The sequence below is a fragment of the Sander lucioperca genome, chromosome 17, assembly GCF_008315115.2.
Source record: "Sander lucioperca isolate FBNREF2018 chromosome 17, SLUC_FBN_1.2, whole genome shotgun sequence".
Taxonomy (NCBI): Eukaryota; Metazoa; Chordata; class Actinopteri; order Perciformes; family Percidae; genus Sander; species Sander lucioperca.
In genome coordinates, this window is record NC_050189.1 from 8,703,820 (window position 1) to 8,729,619 (window position 25,800).

Here is a 25,800-nt window from a genome sequence, read left to right on the forward strand (position 1 = left end):
CACATTTTCAAAACTTAAAAGAAGACTAACTGACACCATCCCTTTTGTTATTTCCGCATTAAATGCTCATTTGCAGACCGATTAGTCAGTTGACACATTCTGGCGTCTTTTTAATGCTACTACTGGAGTTTGAATTTACCCATATACTAAGGCTCAGTCCTTACCGCAGCGGCCCAGGGTTCGAATCTGACCCACGGCCTGACCCCTTTGCTGCATGTCATTCCCTCTCTCTCTCCCCTTTCCTGTCTTCAGGAAATATAATTTGTTTACTTTTCAATCTTAAACTTGAACATATTAGGACTTTAACTGTGTCATCGCTGCTTCATTACCATGTCTGCTGCTGCTCTGGGTTGTCATAATACCAGAATTTTAAACTTTGATACAATACTATATTACACATCACACATCAGGCAGGACTAGAACTTGCTAAGTAAGATTAAAGTATAAGAAAAAAGCTATCGATAACAGGAGTTGAAAGAAATGCTGAATTTACTTTATGCAACATAAAAATCAATGATGTTTGTGTTGCAGTGCACGCAGGTGTGTCTGTGTTTAGCATCTGTTGCTTTGTCGGTTGCCTCTTTTTTGTGTGTGTATTCGTCTCTGCTGGAGTGTGTGTGTGTGTGTGGGCAGGGCTGACGCAGCAGAACTGACTGCAGCATGGCGAGCGAGAGAGGTGCAACACACACACACACACACACACACACACCAATATTCATATACAGCAGAATAATGCTGCACAAAATACGCACAAACATAACATTCGGACATTGACGTGACATTGAAATTACATTACATGCACACGCACACATGCGCACACGCACAGAGGTTTGGGTTATCATGTGAACTGTCACTGTTGCAAGTTCTGTTGCTAGAAAGAGACCTCGTGAGAGAGTGAGGAAGTGAGAGAGAGAGGAAATGTAATCAAAGGAGAGAGAGAGAGAGAGAGAGAGAGAGAGAGAGAGAGAGAGAGAGAGAGAGAGAGTCACATCAGGAGTAAGGAGGAGGAGAACGGGAGTGAAGCAATAGGACGTACAAGTGGACAGATAGAAAGGAGGAGAGTGTGTACTCAAAGTAACAGAGTAGCAGATAGATAGACAGATAGATATATAGAAGTGAAGGAGGGATGCGTTGGAAAAGGAGGCGGTCGTCAGCGCAGGGGAGGACGGGAGCTGATGAGGATGAAGAGAAGAGCTCAGACACCTCCTTCAGAGTGCAATTCTTTAAAGGTAGAAGGTTTGTTTTCTGTGCCTTTTCTTGATTTGTCTCGTCACTTCAAATAGCAAGTTACTAGATGTGCAGTAGTAGTAGTGTATCAATATGTTGTGTGTGTGTGGAATCCTAAGGAAAAAACCTGCAGTCCAGACAAATAGAAAATGTTTTCATGCTTTTCTTCTACGTTTTTAAAGACAGGATGTGTAGCGGTTTTAGATGTAGTACTGTAGACTTATATCATCATTTTGTAAATTTAAGGCTGTAATTTACAGTGATGGAATGTAACTACAGTAAGTACATTTACTGAAGTACTGTATTTGTATTGTTATTGTGTGACTTTGGTGTTTTAAAGGTTTAGTTCGGATTCACCAAAGTCACACAATAACACAAACAAACCGGTCGAGGCAGCGGTAGACCAGCAACTCCTGTGTTCTGTGAGGTAAAATTACTGTTTTTGTCAAAGGAGTCTGGTGGCTTAAGAGAGCATAAATAACTGCTTCAGTTCCCCGTCACTGATATAGATTTCTTTTAGATGTCTAAAATACGTTTAGCTGCTGCCCCCGTCCACAGCAGTACGTTGCTTAGCTTCTATGTCGTAACGCCTGCCTGCTTCTCCAAACTGGGGGCGTGCCGACTGCCATCTACTGTAGCTAACACACTGACTATAGAAAAGTACCCCAAACAATAAAAAACAATCTGAACTATCCCTTTAAGCTTGCAAGATGTTCAATTTTCTTCACCAGCTTGTTGGTGACTGTCTGCTGTCTAGTGTGCAGTAAATCATGTCTGAGATGTTGATGCCTGTGAATAATTACATGCTGAAACTGCAACATCTTCCTAGTCTGACAAGCCAGACCCACATCGAGATGTTGGGTCTGGGAACTCACCATTGACAGGGCTCAATCCGAGGGGCGGGATAAACGGTTGTCTTTCAAATTCCCTCTGCACGCAATAGGATAGCGCTACAACCAGGACAAGCAACGAAGAAGATAGCGAAGCTAGTTGATAGATTAAACTTTTGCTGTATCCGGTCGGCAAAACTCCGAACACATCTTCCTTTTCTAAGAATGATTTCAGTGCCGTTCTTTGTTCTTTTCTCAAAGAAAAGCTTAACTCCAAGTCTTCCAGAAGACCGCTGTTCCCAGCAGCAGCAGCCATAAGCCCGCCCACCAACTCTATACACGATGTGATTGGCCTGACCAGAGTTTGGTTTTTCCAGCTCGCAAGCCAAAGGAGAGTGCCTAGACCCCCCTGGCTGCAAATTAAATTAAATTAAATTAAATAGCAATCCACTGATCATTCATGTATTTACCATTGTTGACGCACATTTGTTTAGGTCAGTTATGTACATGTTTCTCCGGTGTAGATGGCATGCTTCCAAGGCTCTTTGGATCCTTTGTTTTCACCAAATAATTGTCCAAAAGCCTAAAGTTGGATATGTCAATTCGTTTATTTTTACATTCAAACTAAAGTAGGTACATCTCTTGAAATAAAACACACTAATCATTATAGCTATTCAAGGGCAAAAACCATAGACCTTGCTTTACGCCACAAACCTGTGCCAACTAGTCCACACCTGGCTACCCAAAGCGTCCCACATTGGTCACAATTGAAATGGCTCCAACAACCATAATAAATACAACATAAAATGCAACAAGTATCTTGATACACATTCACACCTGGGAGCTGCCCTGCTGCTCATTTATTACACATTTGTCGGAATAATTCAGTATTTTTCGGTGGTTTACTCGTAGCGAGACAGCTGGATGATACTTTGGAGCTCACAGCTGATAAAGCTTTCTCGTCGAATATGCCACACAAAATATCACCAGATATTTAGATAAAAAGCAAGAGGGAGGGTCTGTGTCAGATAAATAGCAACAGTGGCCTGCAACTGGAGTCACATTTGTCTTAATGTGACATTTGTGGTTCTGTAGACGTTTCTGTGGTTTGAAACTTCCACAAAATTGGATATAATAAAGTGTTTATATGTGTTAGTGGTATAGTGCTCAGCCAAGATAAATAACATAATCGGTTCTAATGGACAGCACAAATTATTTATCTGTTTTTTCTGCTTAAAAAAAATCTGTAAAAGTCTGTTGCGTTAATAATGGGATACAGCTGTACCTCAGAAGTACCTTCCTTGGATAAACTTTGTGAGTCAGAAGATTAACTCAAAGATGTAATGATGCAACAAAATCCTGCAAGACCTGTAATACTGTATACTTTGCACGTGAAGCCAAGATAAACAGATGTCTTTCATATTTGGATGCTTGACTCATTCCAAACAAATGAGCTTAAAGGCAGCTGAGGAGGACTCGTGTTCAAAATGTGAACAAATCTTTGTGGACGCATTACCCAAACCCCAAGCCTCTGCTGATCTCTGCAGCCCACAGCGATCACACACAACACACACACAACACACACACACAACACACACACACACACACACACACACACACACACACACACACACACACACACACACACACCGATGCTGGTTTGAATCATTTTGCTATCAAACATCTGTTGCTCTTGTTATTTAGCCGTTTGGTGCATCATACGTCTTATTTTACTGGTGGTTTGTTGTATGTGACACACAGAATGTCCCTGGCTGCTCGGATGCAGGAAATTTAATTAAAGCTACAGTATGCAAGCAGATATGACCTGGCAGCGATGCATTGATAATGTCTGGTTTTTCAGCGATCCTCATCTTTCTTCTTTTGTTTCATTAACTTATCATTTTAAAGGTTCCCTGTGGAGTTTACATTCACTGTTTCGTTACGCACTGATCTTAGCCCAAACCATAATCTTTTTCTAAACTTAACTAAGTAGTTTTTGTGCCTAAACCTAACCAAACCAAACCAACATGTTAAAACTTCGACCGTTACGTTCTTGGGTTTAGATCTAAATATAAGGACGGAAAACGCTCTGGTGCATCGTATTCCCTGCCACAACTAGGGGCACTAATTTATGAAACGCTCATATTTATCGTATTAGAAGGTACGTACAGAGTATGAAAGACCTATATCGTCGTATGGTTTGTAGGACTTGTTGGAAAATACACGCCTCACTGTTCATACGGCCATTATGTTTGTCTTCATTTCAGTAGTTAGTTCAGTTTGTTGGGTCAAACTGTTACTCTAAGTTTAGTACAAAACTAGGTCTGTAAAAGCACTAGTAGTTTATAACCTCGACAGTGCAACGGATGTATCACATCATGACTGTCTTTTACTAAGATTTTGAACTAAAGTCAAACCGGCATTATTTCAGTTTAAAAGGCTAGTTTTGGAGCATTGGGTGGGGAGAGCTTACCTTGCATGGCAGCTGAATTCTCGTGCTATCACGAGATCACAGGAGAATCGCGGAATCACATATCACGAAAAAACCCATCTTGTCAACCTCCAACCTAATGTGTTTGTGTCTGAGCTAACCGCTTACCGCACCAATCAGTGTCTGGTGAGGAGCTACTGGCAGCTATGGCCGTGGTTTAGGTGTGTGTGATGGCCGCGACTGTGCGTTCAAAACAACAATGGCAGACGTGATAAACAGATGTTTCATCCAATCACCTGCCAGGTATTTTTTTTGAAAGTGCCTGCCCTTTCCCAAACAATTTCCAATTACGGCTCCTCAGATGGTTCTGTCTTAACAAACCATCTGGTCACATCAGGTTAGGGGAGAGTAATTTTTTCATATCACTTGTTGCTACTGCTTGCTGTCTTGATTTCCTGATTTAGCTCATTATAGCTTTAATTTGATGTAAAGTCACTTTCTGTAGCACTTAAATCAAAACATTAGTTGTTTAAATGAAGGAATTGTATTTCATAGATTAAGGAAATCAGTGAATCTCTATTAAAACTAAATTTATATATTTTTAACCTTGACATTTTCTGGGGACATAAAGTCCTGCTCTGCTGTGTGAAAGGGAAATACAACAAGCTGGTGTTTGTTCGTGCCAACCAGCCTCAGGCTAAAGGACAGTCTGCTGTGCAACGCTGCTCACATGACAGGACACTCAGACATACTGCTACGAGTTTATAATGTACCTCAAAATGTTTGTTCTCCTGAAGGAAATTTCCTGAAAGATTTAAAAAACGAACCAAAGGGAGATGTGGCCGACTCATCAGCTCTCCATCTGTGTCCCTGTTGGACCTTTTGTGTGCCTGACTGGAACAGCTCCCATAAGAACTGTCTGACAGGCTGACATTTAAATGTGCCCAGAAACCTATAAATGAGCTTATTTGTCCGTGTCTTCTAAAAACTCTGTTGTTAGAGAGCCTGAATGAAGAGGGATGCAACATGTTGTCAGGATTTTGCACCATTGTGCTTTTGTAAGGCCAAGTTAGAGGTCAAGTTTTCATTTTTTTTATGTTATGGCAGTGTAGAAATTTGAATTCAGTAAGTCACGTTTATCAGAGAAGAACTGATTTTGCACAATAAATTAGGTAGCTGTTGTGAACTAGGCCTACTGGACTTTTGGTGATATATTGTGGTATTGAACTTGTATCTGAACCAGCATGCAAAAGAGGAAAAATCAAATGTACAAAAAAAGCAGCCTGTATTTGTCTGATTTAGCTGATAAGCGTAGTAAATAAATCTATATACACTCAACAAAATTATAAACGCAACACTTTTGTTTTTGCCCCCATTTTTTATGAGATGAACTCAAAGATCTAAGACTTTTTCTATGTACACAAAAGAACTATTTCTCTCAAATATTGTTCACTAATCTGTCTAAATCTGTGTTAGTGAGCACTTCTCCTTTGCCGAGAAAATCGATCCATCTCACAGGTGTGGCATATCAAGATGCTGATTAGACAGCATGATTATTGCACAGGTGTGCCTTAGGCTGGCCACAATAAAAGGCCACTCTAAAGCCCCGTTTACACGAAGGGAAGACGCAGATATTTTCCTGCGGTTTGGCCTCTCATTTTCACGAAAACCCCGTTTTTATCACAGAAGACGATTATTTCTAAAAACTCCGGCCAAAGTGGAGATTTTGGAAAACTTTGTTTGCACGTTTGCATGTAAACTGAGACAAACGGAGGTTTAGGCAGCCGAGAGAGAGAAAGAGGAAGTGAGTCGTTGCTGTTGTTGCTATTTTCGGGATTCTGATTGACTAACATGGGCTTGAGCTTCTTGTCACACTGCCACCTACAGGTGTGGCATGCTCTTGACAGCATTGACAGCATATATACACGGATACATGTAAACGAACACTTTTCATTTAGGTTCTAAATGTCCGTTTATGAAAATAGCCGGCCACGTGTAAACGTAGTCTGAAATGTGCAGTTTTACAGATTCCCTGAGATGGTCTCTTACAGTTTGTGCAGAAATTCTTTGGTTATGCAAACCGATTGTTGCAGCAGCTGTCTGGGTGGCTAGTCTCAGACGATCTTGGAGGTGAAGATGCTGGATATTGAGGTCCTGGGCTGGTGTGGTTACACGTGGTCTGTGGTTGTGAGGCCAGTTGGATGTACTGCCAAATTCTCTGAAACGCCTTTGGAGACGGCTTATGGTAGAGAAATGAACATTCAATTCACGGGCAACAGCTCTGGTGGACATTCCCGCAGTCAGCATGCCAATTGCACGCTCCCTCAAAACTTGCAACATCTTTGGCATTGTGCTGTGTCACTGTGTTTAGAGATGCCTGCAAACTTCTTTTTTTTTTACTGACTGGTTTTCGGACCCCCCCGGAACACCCCAATACAGTAAAACTGCACATTTTAGAGTGGCCTGCCAATATCTAGCAACTTCTTTTTTTTTTGTTTACTGACTGGTTTTCGGACCCCCCCCCAGACCTTCCCAGTACAGTAAAACTGCACGTTTTAAAGTGGCCTTTTAGTGTGGCTAAGGCACACCTGTGCAATAATCATGCTGTCTAATCAGCATCTTGATATACCACACCTGTGAGGTGGATGGATTTTCTCGGCAAAGGAGAAGTGCTCACTAACACAGATTTAGACATTGAGTCTACATTTAGATTGAGTTCAGCTCATAAAAAATGGGGGCAAAAACAAAAGTGTTGCGTTTATAATTTTGTTCAGTGTATATTGTTGTGACTTGCATTGCAGCTTCTGCAAAATATTTGCTGGTGTGAAAGCCTGACAAGCTAGATAAAGGAAGTCTGACTGCCCTGTTCACCCATAGATTATAAATCATGATTGACAGGCCGGAATGTAGCCACACCTTAAAGCACCCCCTACTTTATCATCTATTTTAAAATAAATGGGACCATAATTTACTAAATGAATTTACTGAGATATAGACTTCTATAGTAACAGACTTCTGTTAGGAGCCAGTGGTGTTGCCCCCCTGCTGGAAATTAGATAGAATGCAGGTTTAAGGCACTTTAGAATGGCTACACACACACACACACACACACACACACACACACACACACACACACACACACACACACACCTGGCAGAGTATTGTGGTATCACAGAGTCACATATTACTCCTCTGATGAGCCCAAACAATGAAATAAAAGCTACTGAAAGTCTTTTGAAGATAAGTAATTTGCACTTGTGCATGTACCAGCACATAGGACTTTCTCAAGTTTCTCTCCCAATCATTAAAGTCCCTCTTGTCATGACAGCAGTGGGAAAACTGCACCTCCTGGGTCTCAGTGACTTCACACTCAAAAACACACACATACACACACACACACACACACACACACACACACACACACACACACACACACACTCGAACACAGCCTCCAATTAGCGCTGATTTGGACGGGTTCATCCGCTAAATTGGTTCTGACACAAACATAAAAGTTTATTCAGCCGTAAAACCATAAACCTCACAGCAGATGGAGAGAAGAAAGAGGCATATGACCAAGAATGAGTCATTTTATGAATGTTTTACCCACATTTTTAGAATTCTTTTTTTTGGACTCAAATAGAACAGATAATATAGATAATATAATAGATTCCTGGAAGCATCATCCTATCACATCATTATCTTCTCCTTGTTCACTGGATCCTGTGGTTGTTTACAGAAGCCTGTCTGGGAGAGGAAGTGTGTCTTAATTGAATAATTTGTGTTTACGTCAGAGCAGATTATTTTGTGCAAGCTTGTTTTGCTGCAGATGCTTCTACTGCATGTCTGATTTACAGTGAAATTTCCTCTTCTGTCCTTCAGGCAGATATTTCTTTTCCCCCGACAGTGCTTCTTTTTCCCTATAGCTGTCAGATTTGTCACTCTCCTTGTGCTCGTCCTCCACTGTCACAGCTTTCTGTCTTTTTCCGCTATTTTCCTCTTGTTTCACTCATCCCCCCGCGCTCTGTCTCATTCTGCAGATTGTCGAGTGATGACAGAAACCAGTTTGTGATCAACAGACTAGAGAGAGGACAGAGGGCAAACAGAGGATATATGAAAGGCAAAATACAGAAAAACAGTGAATTAATGGAACATAGAAGAAGCAAGAGAGGTGTTAGAAAATGAAGAGAAAACTGGAGAGATGCCTTAAAGGGGTGATAGAATGATTATATAGGGTATTTCACACTGTTCCTTAAGGTCTCCTAATAGGGTATGCAACATTGGTTGGGCTGACAATGGCCTGGGTACTGTTCTATGCTCCCTATGCAATTGGCCGAAATGAACGAGAGGTTTTCTGCCATATATAGTATGCTCATGAATATTTAGATGAGCTGTGCGCTGAATGGTTGCACACACATAGACACAGAGCTGTCCCGCAACACACACACACACACACACACACACACACACACACACACACACACACACACACACACACACACACACACACACACACACACTGTATGTTAACGTTACTGATAGACTTCCAAAAGTACAGACATGCCCAGACATGCCCGGACGCGAGCAGCGGCTGCAGCACGGCTAAAACAGCCGAGAGAAAATGGCGCCAGCTGCCTTCAAACTTCATTTCTGCTCCAACACATAAACTCATCAACTAATGTTACTGTACAAAGCACCAGATACACAGTTCCATTACAGTTTCATCCTCCAGTGTGTCGCGCACACACACACCAATGCAAAGTTTCGATACTTTCATTACAACTAGTGTTGTTGTAACGTTACCCTTGGGACATAAAAAAAACTCCACCAAGGAATCACAACTCACCCTGTAGCTAGTCAGCGCGGGGTCATTTAGCGGAGAGTGAAGCCCTGCAGGCACGTCCTCTGCGCCGCTGCGTTAGATCCACAACTCCCGCTCCATTGTCTGATATCTACTCGTACAGCCTGGAACACTGCATTTACGACCGTGGTTTATTTTCAATATCCTTGAAAAACTTCCAAACTTTCTTCTTTCTAGGCTACACAGCAGCTAAGCTCATTTGTGAGATCCTGACAGAGCTCCAGCTCATATAGCGGGTCTGTGAAGGTAGAGAGGCCGACCGGGAAGGCAGCAAACCCGTCAGGCAGCCACCGGCTGTCACGGCAGATTGTGGAGCTTCTCAATTCCGACACAGTCATACCAAATTTGCAATTAGCCATCAATTTTCGTAAAACGGCCCATATTTGAGCTCTACATAGTTGATTTCTCGCATAAAAAAGTCTCAGAAGTGAATTTAGTAATGAAATAGCAGACAAACAATGTATAACATTTCTGAGATCTGCACGACCTAGATTTGGAAGACTAGCTGATCTCAGGTCAGTGGTGTATGTAAATTTTGGGGCGTGACAAAGGTAGAGACTAGAGCCAAATATGGTACAGCCACAGAGTTGACGTCAACTATGAGCTTTTTTTGAAATTCGCCCGTTTTCAGCAGCAGTTTCAAATTGAGAGATTTGCATAGGAAAGGGATGTCAATGGGACTTTGAGGTACTATGTATGCCTATTTTACCCACCGAACTGTCGTAATTCAACTAAGACAGGGTTTTGCATTCTATCACTCCTTTAAGAGGAAATAAGATAAAAAGAGGGATAGGTGGAAACAAGACATGAAAGATGTTTGAGAGACACTCACTTTTCATCATTCAAAAAGCTGACGTTAGAAGATTTATTTTCGATGTGTCTGCAGAGAGTTAAATGAGAAAACTGATGTTGCCTCTCATGTTTGTATGTTGAGTTTGGAACTAGAGCCAGGAGGTGGTTAGCTTGGCTTAGCATAGCTTAGCATAAAGACTGGAAGCAGGAGGAGAGAAACGGCTGTTTGTAGTTATGACTCCACAGCTTTTTTTTTTTTTTTTTTTACTTTTCTATTTGTGTACGGAATAAACAAACAAGACACAACAGTAGGTATGCTAAATAAAATTTTGTTTTCTGACCGATAGCCGACCGTCGGTAACTGATCATTACCCGCTAACTAGTCTATATCGATGCTGTTCCACTTCTGGGATTGTTCAGGTGCACCTTCCGCTTTCTTTGTGTGGGCATTCTAAACTCCAGTGGATTTATGAGGACTATGGTTAACTGCTCCTCAGATCTCTGCAGGGTAAATCCAGACAGCTAGCTAGACTATCTGTCCAATCTGAGTTTTCTGTTGCACGACTAAAACATCTTTTGAACGTACACATGTTCCACCAAAACAAGTTCATTCCCGAGGCTATTTTGCAGAGGCACCGTTATTGTGTCTGGGGCTTAGCGCCGCCCAAGGTGATTTTGATTGGTTTACATAAACCAGAGCATCCCAGGAATGCTGTGTGGACTAGCCAGACCCTCCTCCGCAGTGCTGTAGAGAAAGGTCTGGCAATGCGAGACTACCCGTTAACCGACAAGCAGGCAACTGAGTCCCAGTTCACCCATTTGGGAGGCTCAGACATACTTTTCGCGTTCTGTGGACCACGGCGGACTTGGACACATGCTTGTCGTGGACACATGCAGACACTTTCGAGTCTGCACGACCGTCATAAGTCTGCAGTGTTCTGCAAAGCCAAAGTCTGTCTCAACCGCATAGAGCCAGGCTAGCTGTTCCCCTCTGCTTGTAGCCTTTATGCTCAGCTAAGCTAATAGCCTGCTGGCTCTTGCTCCTTACTTACCACACACAGTGTGATATTCATTTTCTAGTCTAACTCTCAGCATTTCCCTGAATGTCAAACTTTCCCTTTAATGTTAATTATGCTTTGGCAATATGTGCACATGTAAATCTTTCTTGTGCTCCTATAACATTAAGAGATTAGGATCAAAATCATAAAAATGAGAAAACCAGAAAAGATTATCGAGAGAAAAATTAGAAGAAAAGAGGCCGGAGAAACCCTGGTAATAACAAAATAATTAGATTTAATAGAGGAGTGAAAGAAAGTGAAAAATGTTATAGAAACAACAAAAGAATAAAAGAGGAGAGATGGATGGAAAAAAGGTTAAAGTATAAGAGAGGAAAAGCAAATGACAAAAAGAGGAGTGGAAAGGATGAGGATGAAGATGGGAGGAAAGTTGAATAAGAAAGAAAGTAGAAGATAAAAAAGAAAAAAAAGAAAGAAGAAGAGAGTGAGAGAGATGAATTGTGAGTGGGTGGATGAAAATGAAAGAGTGTTACTGTATGATGCCCTCTGTGAAGGAATGCATCATTCATCAGCCTCTCTATTAGCCTGCGTGTGTGTGTGTGTGTGTGTGTGTGTGTGTGTGTGTGTGTGTGTGTGTGTGTGTGTGTGTTTGTTCATATTATCTGCTTCAGGCCACCAGTGTAGATTTAAAGTGGGCGTTGCAGTGTTAAAAATGTGTGTGTGCGTGTACAAAAAATATTACATCACATTCACTTCCTGTTTTGAAATGTTGAAATACATTTTTAAAGCATATGATTAATGTGTGTGTGTGTGTGTGACTAATACTACCAATCTGTATTGACAATGACTGACTTGTCTGTTGTTTATGTGCGCTGCCTGACGTTGCAGTTTTCTCTCCAGCAACTTTGGCACAAACTCTACTCCGGTGTCAAGGTGGAATATCCAGAACCCTTTACTGTTTTTGTTCATTTATGTTTAATTGATCTCAACATGTTCATACAGAGAGTGAACTAGATTGGTACGAAGCGATCCATTTGATTTTGCATGTAGTTGTGTCATCCATTTAAAAATTGAAATATTGATTAGAGCAGCTTTAACTGTTGATGACTTCTATCCCTATAAAACATTGGAAAAACCGACCCTGTGTCCTCCTGGAAATCTTGTTTATGTACTACTCATTTGCAGCAACAAATATTTCTACCTAACAGTCCACCTTCACAAAGGTTATAATATTCAGTCTTATACTGACAGGTGTTTCTATTATTTATTCCACCCCATTTAAATCAATATGTGGGAAGGAATAACGGAACACCGCCCCATGCCCTTAATTTCTTTCCGCTCTTTTCTTGATTATTATTTTCTTTTTTCCCTCCCTCCTTAATTCTTTACTTCCTCCTTCATTAATTCAGTCCACCTTCTTCATCCTTCTTTCTTACTTTCTTTCTTCCTTCTTTCTTGCTCCCTCATTCTTCCTTCCTTCCTTCCATCTTTTCTACTCTGTCTCCCTCATACTTCTCTCTTTCTGTCTAGACAGACTCAGCAGTAATATTCTGTAATCAGCCTCACATGCTTTTCAGCTCACACAGGGCTGCTGCTGTCACCACACACACACACACACACACACACACACACACACACACACACACACACACACACACTGACAGGACTGTGTGTGTGTGTGTGTGTTTGTGTGCCTCCTTCCAGCTCTAGTTTTTTGATCTAAGTGCCAGTGTCTATTTCACATGCAAATGATTTAAAGTGCACCTCTCTCTTTCTCTTTTCTGTCATCCCTCTCTTCATCCAGCTGCAGTGTGAACAGAGAGAGAGAGAGAGAGAGAGGCTTGTCTTTATGTTTAAGGTGTCACCAAACCTTTAGAATCGGGCCACAAGGTTTTCAACACTGAGTCAGGTCAAATAAATCTTGAAATAAATCTGTCTACTTGTGCTTTTACAGTCCATGAAGTGTGTGGCATCCTTTCTGCACAGAGGTGATAGGGAGGATTGCAGGATTTTGACACTTGAAACCAGGGTTTGTACCATGCATTCGTGTTCCATTTTTAACTAGATTTGAAGTTGATTTCAGTCTCCAGTGTCTTTCTTTTGCAACTTCCTGGAACTAAATTCAGTTGCCAAGCAGTACTGGCCAAAATGCAGGTTGCTGATTGGCCGAGCCCCACGAATTTTGTCTAACAACACTTTTTTATCAGGAAGTGGTGGGAAGCTATGGAGCCTCTAGGGGGATTTTACTCTACAACGCTTTCTAGAAAGTTGGCACGGCACCTGAGAAAATAAAACCAAAGCAATCCTTGCTCTGTTTTGTTTCTTTTTCTGCTCCACTCTCTCTCCTCCCTCATTCCTTCACATAGCCTAGTCCCCTCTTTTTTTTATTTTCCCCTCATTTTCAGCCTTGTTTTTGCTTCTCACTCACTGTAACTCTATCCATCACTTCATCTCCTACCTTCATTTTTCTCCCTGTCTGCAGCCCTTTGGCCTTGTCCTTGAAATTGTTGTAGTCAAATCTAACATCCATTATAGCGCTTACATCCATCCACAACAGAAACAAACACTCAAATCACACAAATGGACAAAAAACAACAACAACATAATACCTATACAGCCTCACATCAACATAGTACTTTTCTGTCAGCTCATAAGGCACGATTGACAAGTCACAGCAAATACAAATATGTCTAATTCTGCGGTTTAATAGAAGGAAAATACAATATTTTGTTCCAATAAAGTTTCAGTTCTTGTCATTGCCACTAGGCTGCAGTAGAGTCCAGCTGTTGGAGTAACCCTGCCACTTTACCACAGCTTCCTTATTGGAGTGTGTGTGTGTGTGTGTGTGTGTGTGTGTGTGTGTGTGTGTGTGTGTGTGTGTGTGCGTGCATGTGTGCGTGTGTGCGTATGTGTGTGTGAGTGAGAGACAGTATGTTGTACATGTTTTCTCACCATCTCTCTAATCCTCTTCTCCTCCACCACTCTCCCTTCTCTGCCTTTCTTCCTCTTCCTTATTTCTCCCTTCTCTCCCTCGCTATCTCCCCTGCTTTGCGCTTTGAAGAATGCTCTTTTTCAGTTTGTCATGCAGAATCCGGATGTGTCGGTTCAAAGATGGCTACACTGAGTTTGTTGATTCCAGAGCAGCACTGCGAGGGTTATGGTTTCGGTTATAAGAACTGGTGCAAAAACAAACAGTAAAAGCAGTTTTATGTTCCCTGAGGATATTTATGTAGTAAGGTGCAAGTAAACAACAGAATTACACACAATCAGTATGACATAAATCCCCACAGTGGACTGGTACAAACAAAAGTAAAAGTATGGTAAGGAAAGAAGAAGAAAAAGACAGTAGACATACATTGAGGGGATAGAGGAGGGATGAAACATTCATTCATTGATGTTCTGACTGATTCCATTTGTACTCAGAAGTCGGATTTTCTGAGGTACAAAATCCACCATGGATGCCTCGTGCACAGTTATTAGCACTTCTGTCTTATTTGTGTCTCACGAAATCAGTCATTCACGCAGTCCTGTCCAACTTCTATTTGTGGACATGTTGCTACGCTGTTTTGATGCACAAAAACGGCATAATGCGTTGTTAACTACTGGCATTGCTATCAATGGCTAACCTGGCTAGAGCTATCCCCACAATAAAAAATCAGACTTGTACTGTATATGGAACGCATTCAACTTGGGTGGGAACTCATTCCCAGCTCCGGCTTCCGAGTTCCGAGATAAATGGAATGCACAATGAGCTCCATGGATACGTTTGTGGTTTTGGGTCAATTTAGAATCAGTGCTCAGAATATGAAGCGGTGTTTCGTTCTCGATTGTTTCCATGAAGCAATGTGAGTTTTTGAAGCCATCCAATGTTCAAACTAATTTTGATTTCTTTGAAACAACGCTGAAATAATTACTGGATAACCAGTGGCCTTATTAACATAGTACAGGAACCATTCACACACATTCATACACTGGTGGCGCAGGCTGCCGTATAAGGTGCCACCTGCTCATCAGATAAACATTCCCACACATTTACACTCCGATGGCGCAGCATCGGGAGCAATTCTGGGTTCTGTGTCTTGCCCAAGGACACTTCGACATGGGAATGGAGGGCCAGGGATCGAACCACCAACCTTCCGATTGGTAGGCATTCGCCCTACCACCTGAGCCACAGCCGTCCAAACCAAGTTGTTTTTGTGCCTGAACCTTAACCAAACCTTAACCATAGCGTTTTCACATCACAAAACCGATTTATTCTTCAACAGTGATTGGCAACGGTTTTGGAAGTTACACACACATCAGATCAGAAATTGCTCTAGAGCAAACTATGCATATGTGTGTATGTGTTTTGGAGGTCTTGTTGCAAAGAGAACTTTTCAATCACCAGGCACAATCGGTTTTAAACGTTAATATCTGATTTAGGGCTGCACAATATATAATTTTTTTTAATCGTTATTTTTTGGCGCAATAAACACATCGCTAAAGGCTGTGACACATCGCGAAAGAGACTCCGAGATTTTATGTTAGTTGAAAGAAAATATCAGTAGAAAACTGCACTTTAAAATGTCATTCTTTCATGTCATGTCTTTTATATTCAATTCAATGTTCAAGTTGTTCAATAAAATAATGTTGGAAATGATTACTTTTTAATTTGTTTTAAATTCAACAAGCAGTCTATTGTATTTCAGCAGAATACTGAAAGTAAAAGAAATGCAGAACTGAGTACCCACTTTAATATCGGTTTATTTATCACAAGTAATATAGCCTAATATCATTGCGCTCTTCAACAACGTTATCGCATATTTTCCTCATATCGTGCAGCCCTGATCTGATTGGTCATTAGTGATGGAATGTAGCTAAGTACATTTACTTAAGTACTGTAGTTAAGTACAAATGTTGAGGTACTTGTACTTTACTTGAGTCTTTTCTTTTCATGCCACTTTCTACTTCTACTCCGCTACATTTCAGAGAGAAATATGGTACGTTTTACTCCACTACACTAATCTGACAGCTTTAGTTACTAGTTACTTTACAAATTAAGATGGTTACACACAAAACACATGTAGTTGATATGAAATATGTTTTATTATAAATTAAACTAGCAAACAAACTTTTAATACTTTAAGTTCATTTTCCTGATGATACTTACATACTTTTACTTAAGTAACATTTTCAATGCAGGACTTTTACTTGTAACAGAGTATTTTACAGTGTGGTATTAGTATTTTTACTAGTAAAGGAATACTTCTTCCACCACTGTTGGTCATTGATGGGCACCGGTGGCCGTGTCCGGCTTCTCTCGGCCAAATGCACTCTGGCTGAGTTTCCCCTCAGTCTCTCAGCTTTGTAGGAAATGACTTGATGATTGCTCTGTTGAATGCACCATCAGGGTGAGAGGTTCAATTTCCTCTCTGACTGACTGGAGACCCAAACTGGCACCTTGCTTCACTTTAACTCCAGTTTTCTCTCCAAAAATGGCAACAATGGAAAATCGGAAAAAATCGGAAATCCAGGTGATATGAAGGAGAGAAACCAGAGTGTCTGAGAGACAAAAATGAGATACATTAATACAGAAAAGGGAGGATGCCCTGAGAGAGACGAGCCAGTCTCTTCCTTCCTTCTTTCCACTCCTTTTAGGGATCACAGTCTGGCTGCTCTCTGGCTTCATTGTCTGCTTTGGGATGAAGCTCTGGAAGATCATAAGCCACTCACAGAATCAAGACTGTGTGTGCAAAAGTGTGTATAGTTTTCTTACTGAATGTGTATTTGTGTCCTGCAGGCAGCAGAATTGTTTACAGAGAGAAGGGGATGATGATGAAAGAGAGAGTGGGCTGAGAGAGAGAGAGAGAGAGTTATGAGAGGCTCCCAGCAGGGGAGAGAACCATACATATAAAATTAATACAAAATAGAAGAACATTTTGGACGTGGTAGAAAGAAGGAGGCAGAAGGAAGGAAAGGGAAATACATTTGAAAGTAGGAGAGAAATGTAAAAAGAATAGGAAGTGAGGATGATAAAACTAAGAAAAGCTGTGAGAATGAAGGTGGAAAGAAAGTGAAAATGGAGGACAAATATAAGGAAGGAATTAAAAAAGATATCCTTGAAAAAGCGGAACGAAGGAAAGGAGGGACTGTTAGAAAGAAAACAAATGGGATAAGAAAAGACAGGAGGAAGAAAACTAGGAAGAGGGGAAGGAAGGCAAATAGAGAGCAAGTATAAGGAAACAAAATGAGTAAAAGAATGATGTAGCAATGGCAGAAACTTAGAGAAATGTGAAAATGTAAGATAAAAACAAAGAGGGATATCAGTGTGGAGTAAATTGTTATGGTTTTAGTGTTTTATCCTATTTTGGTAGTCTGTTTCTGTTCTGTATTTTGCTTAGTTTCCTGTTTTATTTTGATAGTCTGGTTTTCTGTCTTGTCTGGTTTTACTTCCTGTCTTGTGTTTTCCTGCCTTTTTTGATTGTTCTGCCCAGCCCTAATGTGTTTCACCTGTTTCCCAGCCCTTGTGTCACCTGTCTTGTTATCCTGTGTATTTAGTCTTTGTGTTTTCCCTTGTCCTCTGTCAGATCATTGTTTGTAGTATGTCCCTGCGTCAGCGTGCTTTGTGGGTTTTTTCGCCAGCTTATCCACCTGTGAGCCGTTTGCCTACAGGTTTCTTGTCCGTCACCCAGCCTACTCCTAGTCCTGTCGGTTCTCTATCTGGAGGAGAGTCTGAGACTTTTTTGACTGTTTTCCAATATATTGCTAAGTGTGCTAGACGGACTGAGGAGGCCAAAGCAGACAGCTGTCAAGCTGGAAAACAAAGGTCCAGTACGCCTTCTGGCATCTCCCCTGAACTCCTGTCTGTCAGCTCAGCAGCTGCCTGTTCAGCAGATGCCCCCGACTGTAAGCAATCCTTTGAGGGTACTCGCCTAGCCATATTCCCTGGGAGCCGTGGAGGCTGTAGACGGGGAAGAAGACAACATGGCTCCCGACGCCATGCCCAGCTTCAACCTCTCTTCAGCCCAGAGTCCTCGCTGTCCAGTGGTCTGGAGCCCGTGCTGTCCAGCGGCTCCGAGCCTGTGCTGTCCAGCGGCCCCGATCCTGTGCTGTCCAACGAGGCAGCGCCTGTGCTGACCAGTGTTCCAGAGCCTCAGTTTTTTTACTGAGCTGACCAGTGTGACCTGTGTTCCCGAGCTGACGTGCAGCTTTCCAGAGTCTGAGCTGACGTGTAGCTTCCCAGAGTCTTCCAGTCGTCCAGAGTCTTCGATGACTGCTCTTCTAGAGTCTACGTCGATTGACCTCCCAGAGTCTACTTCGAATGACCTCCCAGAGTCTACATCAACTGACCTCCTAGAGTCTACATCGACCGCTCTCCCTGAATGTTCATTTACTGATGCCCCTGAGACCTTGCCGGTCTCCGGTGTCCCAGAGACTGTGTCGATGCCTGGCTTTTCTGAGACTGCGCCGCTGCCCGACACCCCAGAGACTTTGCTGGTGTCTGGCGTCACAGGGGCTCCTGTTCCTAGTGTTTTGTTGGTGGTCCGGCCGACTTCAGCTCCAGTTACCCTGTCGGCGGATTTGCCGACTCCTGATCCTGTTGCCTTGTTGGCGGACCCTGGCCCAGCTGACCCGTCGCCTGTCTTCAGCCCAGCTGACCCGTCGCCTGTCTTCAGCCCAGCTGACCCGTCGCCTGGCTCCAGCCCAGCTGCCCCTTCACCTGCTCGGCCTGCTTGGCTTCCAGAGGGAGTCGGCCTTCGCCGTTCTGCCTGGCCTCCAGAGGGATATCACCTTTGCAGCCGGCCTTCAGAGGGGTCTCGCCTTCGCCGCCGGCCTTCAGAAGGGTCTCGCCTTCCCCGCCGGCCTTCAGAAGGGTCTCGCCTTCGCGGACGGCCTCCAGAGGGGATATACCTTCGCAGACGGCCTTCGGAGGGGATTCGCCTTCGCCGCTGGCCATCAGAAGGGTTTCGTCTTCGCCGCCGGCCTTCAGAGGGGATTCGCAGACGGCCTCCTAAGAGTCCTCGACGTCCTGCTCGGCCGTCTGAGAGGCTCTGCCTTCACTGTCCTGTTCGGCCTTTAGAGGTGCTCCGCCTTCGCCGTCCTGCTCGGCCTCCAGAGGGGCCCCGCCTTTGCCGACTTGTTCGGCCGCCTGAGAGGCTTCGCCTTCATCGCCGGCTGCCTCAGAGTCCTGTTATGGTTTTGGTGTTTTATCTTATTTTGGTAGTCTGTTTCTGTTCTGTATTTTGCTTAGTTTCCTGTTTTATTTTGATAGTCTGGTTTTCTGTCTTGTCTGGTTTTACTTCCTGTCTTGTGTTTTCCCACCTTTTTTTGATTGTTCTGCCCAGCCCTAATGTGTTTCACCTGTTTCCCAGCCCTTGTGTCATCTGTCTTGTGTTACCTCGTTACCCTGTGTATTTAGTCTTTGTGTTTTCCCTTGTCCTTTGTCAGATCATTGTTTGTAGTATGTCCCTGTGTCAGTGTGCTTTGTGGTTTTTTTTTTCCTGCCAGTTTGTTTGTTCCAGTAGTGTTTCATGTGTCAGTCAAGATCAAGTTTTTTTTTACTCCCTGGATTTCCTTTTGTTTCTTGTTCCTGTGTTTTGGATGGGGTTTTTTTTTTTTTTTTTTTTTTTTTTTTTTTGTATTTCCAGTTCTCCTTTTTACCTTTTGCCCTGGAATCAGTTGTTGCCTGCTTATTCAGGACTCCCTTTGTTGATAAGTACTTTGTTCTATTTGCCTAATAAAATCCACAAGCTCAACTCTCGCCTATCTGCTCTCTGCTTTTGGGTCCACCATTCCCTGCAACATACAACATAAATTCAGTGAAGTTAATCTTGGTAAGACTATGCTTCAGTTGGATTAAATGGCTCCAACCTCAAGACTGTGTGCTCTTTTCCCAAGATCCTGTTTCAACTCTCTTTCCCCGTGTGTGTGAGAGAGGTTAATCTTTTTAATACCAAATCAAAATGTAGAAAAAAAGCCACATGAGATTAACCTGGATCACTGCACACGGTAACAAGCACCCTTTAAATCGCACAATTCTTTCTAGACAAGAAACAAAAATAAGAATCAAATTGTTTATTTGTGGCGGGGGAGGACTGTGCGTGTGTTCTAAGTAAGACTGGAAAAAATATCACGTATGGTTTTAAAAGGATTAAGTTTTAAAATCTGTGCTATCTGTAACATCCACTTGGGGGCGCCGAACTCAGAAGTTTTTTAAATTCCACACTTGCTCCAAACCTTTTTTTTTTTTACCTGGCTGCATCTATTCTACCTACGCATCCAAAAGCTTTTTGTTTTACAGTTGAAAGAAGATGCTAAACACTACCGTTTTATAGTAAACAATGTCCTGCTAATGGAATAGTGCAGAAAATGCTGCTGGTAGTGAAAAGTGAAGGAAAGAAATGTGGGGAAACGACAATACATAGTTAAACTACAGTATTTGTGCTCCAAATGTAAGGTTTAAAACCCAATTTTCATTTTTATTAGTTATATAAGCAGCCATAAAGCTGGTACTTTAGAGGTAACATTTGAAAACAATTAATGATTATCATATACAAATATTCAAAATGCACGTTTGTCAAATGTCTGTTTTCAGGAGACACTGGATTTATTTGAAATACCTTATTTCTTCTGCTCTCTCCTTCCTCCCCATCAGGTTCTGTCTTCTTCTGATGAGAAGAAAACAAACAGCCTTCATCATGTGTTATTCCTAGCCTCTGGTCACGTCTGAACCGAACATGTACAGAAGCTACCATAAAGTCCCGTTAACTCGTATCTCCCTCCTTCTTTTCCCTCCAATTCACCCCACTTCCCCTTCTTACACTCATCTGTTTCTACTTAAACATGTCAGATCTCATTTTCTTCAGTCGTCAGGGGAGGGGAGGGGAGTGCTTGTTTTGTTTTTTGTCACACCGATGGAGGAGTCACCAAACGGATAGATGGCGGCAGCATTGGCGGCGGTTGCATCAAAAAAATCTGTGATGGATTGGAAATGGAATAGCTGGTTTTCATGACTTGGGAATGGGAAAAGTTGCCTCCTACTTATTGCAAAACACGATTTTTCACGACCCATGTGTCAGTGATGTTGAAAACTTAAAGTAAATGCTCTTTTGATCAGTCTCCTCCCGTTCATTTACATTTTTGGCTTGTTACTTTGTGACCTTTTTGCAAAACAACTGCCGAGTGTATAAGGATGAGGAAGCTGAGGATGTGTCTCCTTTCTTGTCCAGCTCCAATAACTTAGACTTTGGAGTTAAAAGGGGATCTTAGGACTTATTTCAACTAAAGTCCCTTCCTCCTTCTCCTATTTCTTCTTCTCTCTCTTTTCACTTCCCCCTCCCTCCATCACCTCCAACCTCCCTAATCCGCTCTCAAAATTGTCAGGCTACAGCCCCTAAAGCCCCCCCACTTCCAGCGCTGTTGCTGACAGCAAGGTAAAGCTGTGAAAATATTCTAAATATAGCATACACATGAACTGATATAGATGTTTGTAGGTGTTTAAAATACGTTTAGCTGCTGCCCCCGTCCACAGTAGTACATTGCTTAGCTTCCATGTCGGTACTCCTGCCTGCTTCTCTAAACTGGGGGCGTGCCGACCTCCATCTACTGTAGCTAATACACTGACTATGGAGAAGTAGCTCATACAACCACACTTCAAAATATCTGAACAATCCCTTTGATCACATGTGTTTTTTGGACATTTCATATATAATTTAAATGAATCAACATGCTTAATCAACATATTTATAAGAGATACGAGAGCTGTTAGAGAAGATGCATGTGATTTAGGAATCAGAATCAGGTTTATTGCAAGTTTCAAAATACAAGGACTTTGCCTTGATGTTTTGGTGCATAACACTAAACATAGAAAAGAAATGTGTAAAGTTTCTATAAAAATAGGTACAATATGTCTGTTTTATACGGTGGCCGACAGGGGCAAACGCCCTGCAACTTAAGAAAACACATGCAAATAGACAAAACACAAGCAAATTAAGAAAACATCTATTAATTTGACAACACATGCGCAGCAAACGTACTGCAAATACACACAACCAAATACATAAACGCACTGCAAATAAAAAACGATGCAAAAACAAAAGCGCACAAACCCTGAAAAAAGAAGTGATGCAAAAAGAAAAACAACTTCATTAATTTGACAACGCATGCGCAGCATTCAGCAAATGCGCTGCAAATACACACAACACAACCAAATACATAAACACGCTGCAAATACACACAACACAACCAAATACATAAACGCACTGCAAATACACACAACACAACCAAATACATAAACGCACTGCAAATACACACAACACAACCAAATACACAAACGCGCTGCAAATAAAAAATTATGCAAAAAGAAAAGCATGCAAACCCAGAAAACAAATGCAACAAAATAAACGCTGCATCCAGATTACACAACGGAAGCTGTCTTTTCAAAATAAAAGCTCCCGTTCCATGTCTTTGTACTTTGGTGTTTTGGATGTTTGTGAACTCAACAGTACGGCAATCATGCTAATGAATACAATAACTTTTTCAGCAGATGTCTTACTTACAACACGATGGAGCAAGCAAAGCAGTTTTGTGTTTATGTGCGGGCGGAATTTATTCAGTTTGATAAATCCCACGGTAAATTGGCTGGTTTACTAAACAGGGAGGGACTAGAAATCCTGTCTGTTTTTTGTTTTTTGTATTTCAAGAGCAAATTGCTCCACAATATGAATACAGATTGATCACTTATTTTGTTGTATTATCACAATATTACATTTGAGGAGGCCTACACTGCAGTGATGCGCCTTTCAGACCTCGAAATTAAACCCTCTCATGTAATATGGCTTAAACAAACGTCAACGTTAAACGCTGATGCAGTTTTAAATGTTTTATCACCACGAGTTTACAGACGTCTCTGCTGATTGAGTATCACCTGACCTGAGCCGAGACACACCCACCAAACGAGAGAAAACATATCTCAAACATAGACTTCATATTTACAGTCTATGATCTCAAAGCAGTTTCACAACGTCTCTCTCTCTCTCTCTCTCTCTCTCTCTCTCTCTCTCTCTCTCTCTCTCTCTCTCTCCCTCCCTCTCTCCCCGTGAGGTCAAAAATCCAGCTGTTCCACTAGCTGCTCCCTCTAGAGGTCTGGAGAACTTCCGTTGTGTAATCTGGATGCAGGGTTTATTTTGTTGCATTTGTTTTCTGGGTTGGTGTGCTTTTCTTTTTGCATCGTTATTTATTTGCAGCGCGTTTATCTATTTGGTTGTGTTGTGTGTATTTGCAGCGCGTTTGTGTATTTGGTTGTGTTGTGTGTATTTGCAGCATGTTTATGTATTTGGTTGTGTTGTGTGTATTTGCAGCGTGTTTATGTATTTGGTTGTGTTGTGTGTATTTGCAGCGCGTTTGCTGAATGCTGCGCATGTGTTGTCAAATTAATGAAGTTGTTTTTCTTTTTGCATCGCTTCTTTTTTCGGGGTTTGTGTGCTTTTCTTTTTGCATCGTTTTTGTATATGCAGCGTGTTTATGTATTTGGTTGTGCTGTGTGCAATTGCAGCGCGTTTGCTAAATGCTGCGCATGTGTTGTCAAATTAATGAAGATGTTTTCTTAATTTGCTTGTGTTTTGTTTATTTGCATGTGTTTTCTTAAGTTGCAGTGCGTTTGCTAAATGCTGCGTAACGCCCCTGTCGGCCACCGTAGTTTTTGAATGAAAGAGATGTACAATTTTGTGCCGGAATGTGATTTAAGTGATTAAAGAGTTAATTATGAAATTTTGTATTAAACTCAAAAGAACTCAAAAAGTACACTGAAACCCCCCAAAAGTGAAAGTAATGAGAAATGTAATTAGTTGCCTCATTTAGTTGTAGAAAAAGACAAATGAGAACTGTTGAAGATGAGGAGAAAGAGAGAGAGAGAGAGAGAGAGAGAGAGAGAGAGGACACAGAAAAGATGACTGAGAAAAAAAAAGTGAACAGAGAAAGAGTGAAAGATTAAAAGAGGGAAGTCATTATTCTCAGCAGAAAGACTGAATCTGTGTTTGTTATAGGTGATGATGCATTTGTGCATAAATATGCACGCATACACCTGTTTGGGAGTGAGTTAAAGACTTCAAAGAACATTGAAGTTATTTTAAACCAGAATTGCTAACTTGCAAAAGAAAAACATGTTATGAATCACAGTTCACTTGGGAAGAAAAGACACATGCATGTCTTAAATTAGATAGATTCAAAGTCATACACGCAAATGAAATGGGATGAAACTGGGGCTCTTAGATGCTGAAATGTCTGGAATAATATGCTCTATACCAATCTGGATAACTTTGACTTCTTTGCTGTCACGCTGGTGAAATGTAATTTGATTTGTTTTGACTTGAGAAGGAGAACGAGCTTCGGAAAGAAGGGACAGACTGATGAAGAAAGATGGAAGAGATGAAATGATGGATTATTTAATAATGTCAGAGAGGAGTGATGTCAGGATAACCAGTCTAAGTGGGAGAGTATCCTGGGAGTAACATCAGTTACCATAGAGTGACAGAGAGTGGGTGAAGTGTTGATAGAGTGAGAGAGTAAAATGAGGGCTTAGAGAGAGAGAGAGAGAGAGAGAGAGATGTATTCCTCCTCTCCGTCCCCCCGGGGAGCAGATGAAGTCTGGCTTGAGTTAGCCATGCAGAAGAAAAAGAGGGACACACACACACACACACACACACACACACACACACACACACACACAGAGTCAATCCATCACTCCCCTCCTACCCAAACACTCGTCCTCCTCTCCTCTCTTTTCCCTCCATTTACTTTCTGAAGGAGAACACGGTACACTTTTACTTTCTCTCTATCCGGCAGTTTTTTTCTGCAGGACGGTCGAGTTGAGCTGCACTCAGGTAGGAGGGTGAGGGAGGTGAGGGAGGAATCTATAAGCATTACAACCGTCTTTCTTTTTTTCATACCTGTTTGTCTCTCTTTACATGAAGCTCTACATTTCTTATTTTGTTTGCTGACTCAGCCTGTAAGCTGCAGCGACATTGTAGCCAAGGTGGTCTTATGTATGACAATAAATGGTGGTTTAAAGGTACCCAGCTGTAGGAGGAGCAATGTTGACTATGATGTGCATCTCTTTTGAAAGAGGACAGTGCGTGTCTCCAACAAGTGCTGATAGCTGAATGACTTGGCATAGGTAACAGAAACCAGTGTTGGCATTTTTGACGGGATGTCTCGTGTTGACCAAATCGCCCACCGGAGTGAAATAGCCACGCTCCGGTTGCGCTTGGGTCGGGCTCCGGTGCGACTAGGACTTGAGTTTGGGGTAGGCTTTTATCAGGCTGGACCAGGCTAGGCTCAGGCTAGGTTTGGGCTAGGATTGGGAAGGACTCAAGTTCAGGTCTGGTTTTTCTCCAGCTAGGAATGGGGTTTGGGGTGGATTTAGGTTGGGCTAGGATCAGGCAAGGATCGAGCTGGGAGTCGGGTTTGTGTTGGGCTTTTGTCCGGCAGGTAATTGGGTTTAAGTTTAGGCTTTTGTCAGGCTAGGAATGGGGATTAAGGTGGGCTTGGGTCAGGCTGGGATCAGGTTTGGTTAAAGTTGGACTAGGATTTGACTAGGACTCTGCTTCAGGTCGGGTTTTTGTCGGGATCGGCTTGGGTTTGGTTGGGTTTATGTCGGGCTCGGATCAG

General features: G+C 42.1%; 1 protein-coding gene across 2 annotated transcripts in view; it reads left to right on the forward strand.

The window, feature by feature from the left end:
- The window catches only part of nhsl2 (NHS-like 2), a 147,063-nt gene that overhangs the window by 14,948 nt on the left and 106,315 nt on the right, over positions 1-25,800 (forward strand). Inside the window, exon 1 of one of the 2 annotated variants that reach the window (XM_031304354.2) lies at positions 993-1,229. The exons of the other annotated variant lie outside the window; for it this stretch is intronic. Coding sequence (XP_031160214.1) covers positions 1,127-1,229 — 103 coding nt within the window. The 5' untranslated portion in view covers positions 993-1,126. Of the gene's footprint in view, positions 1-992; positions 1,230-25,800 lie in introns of those variants that run through there. 2 annotated transcript variants of the gene reach the window in all.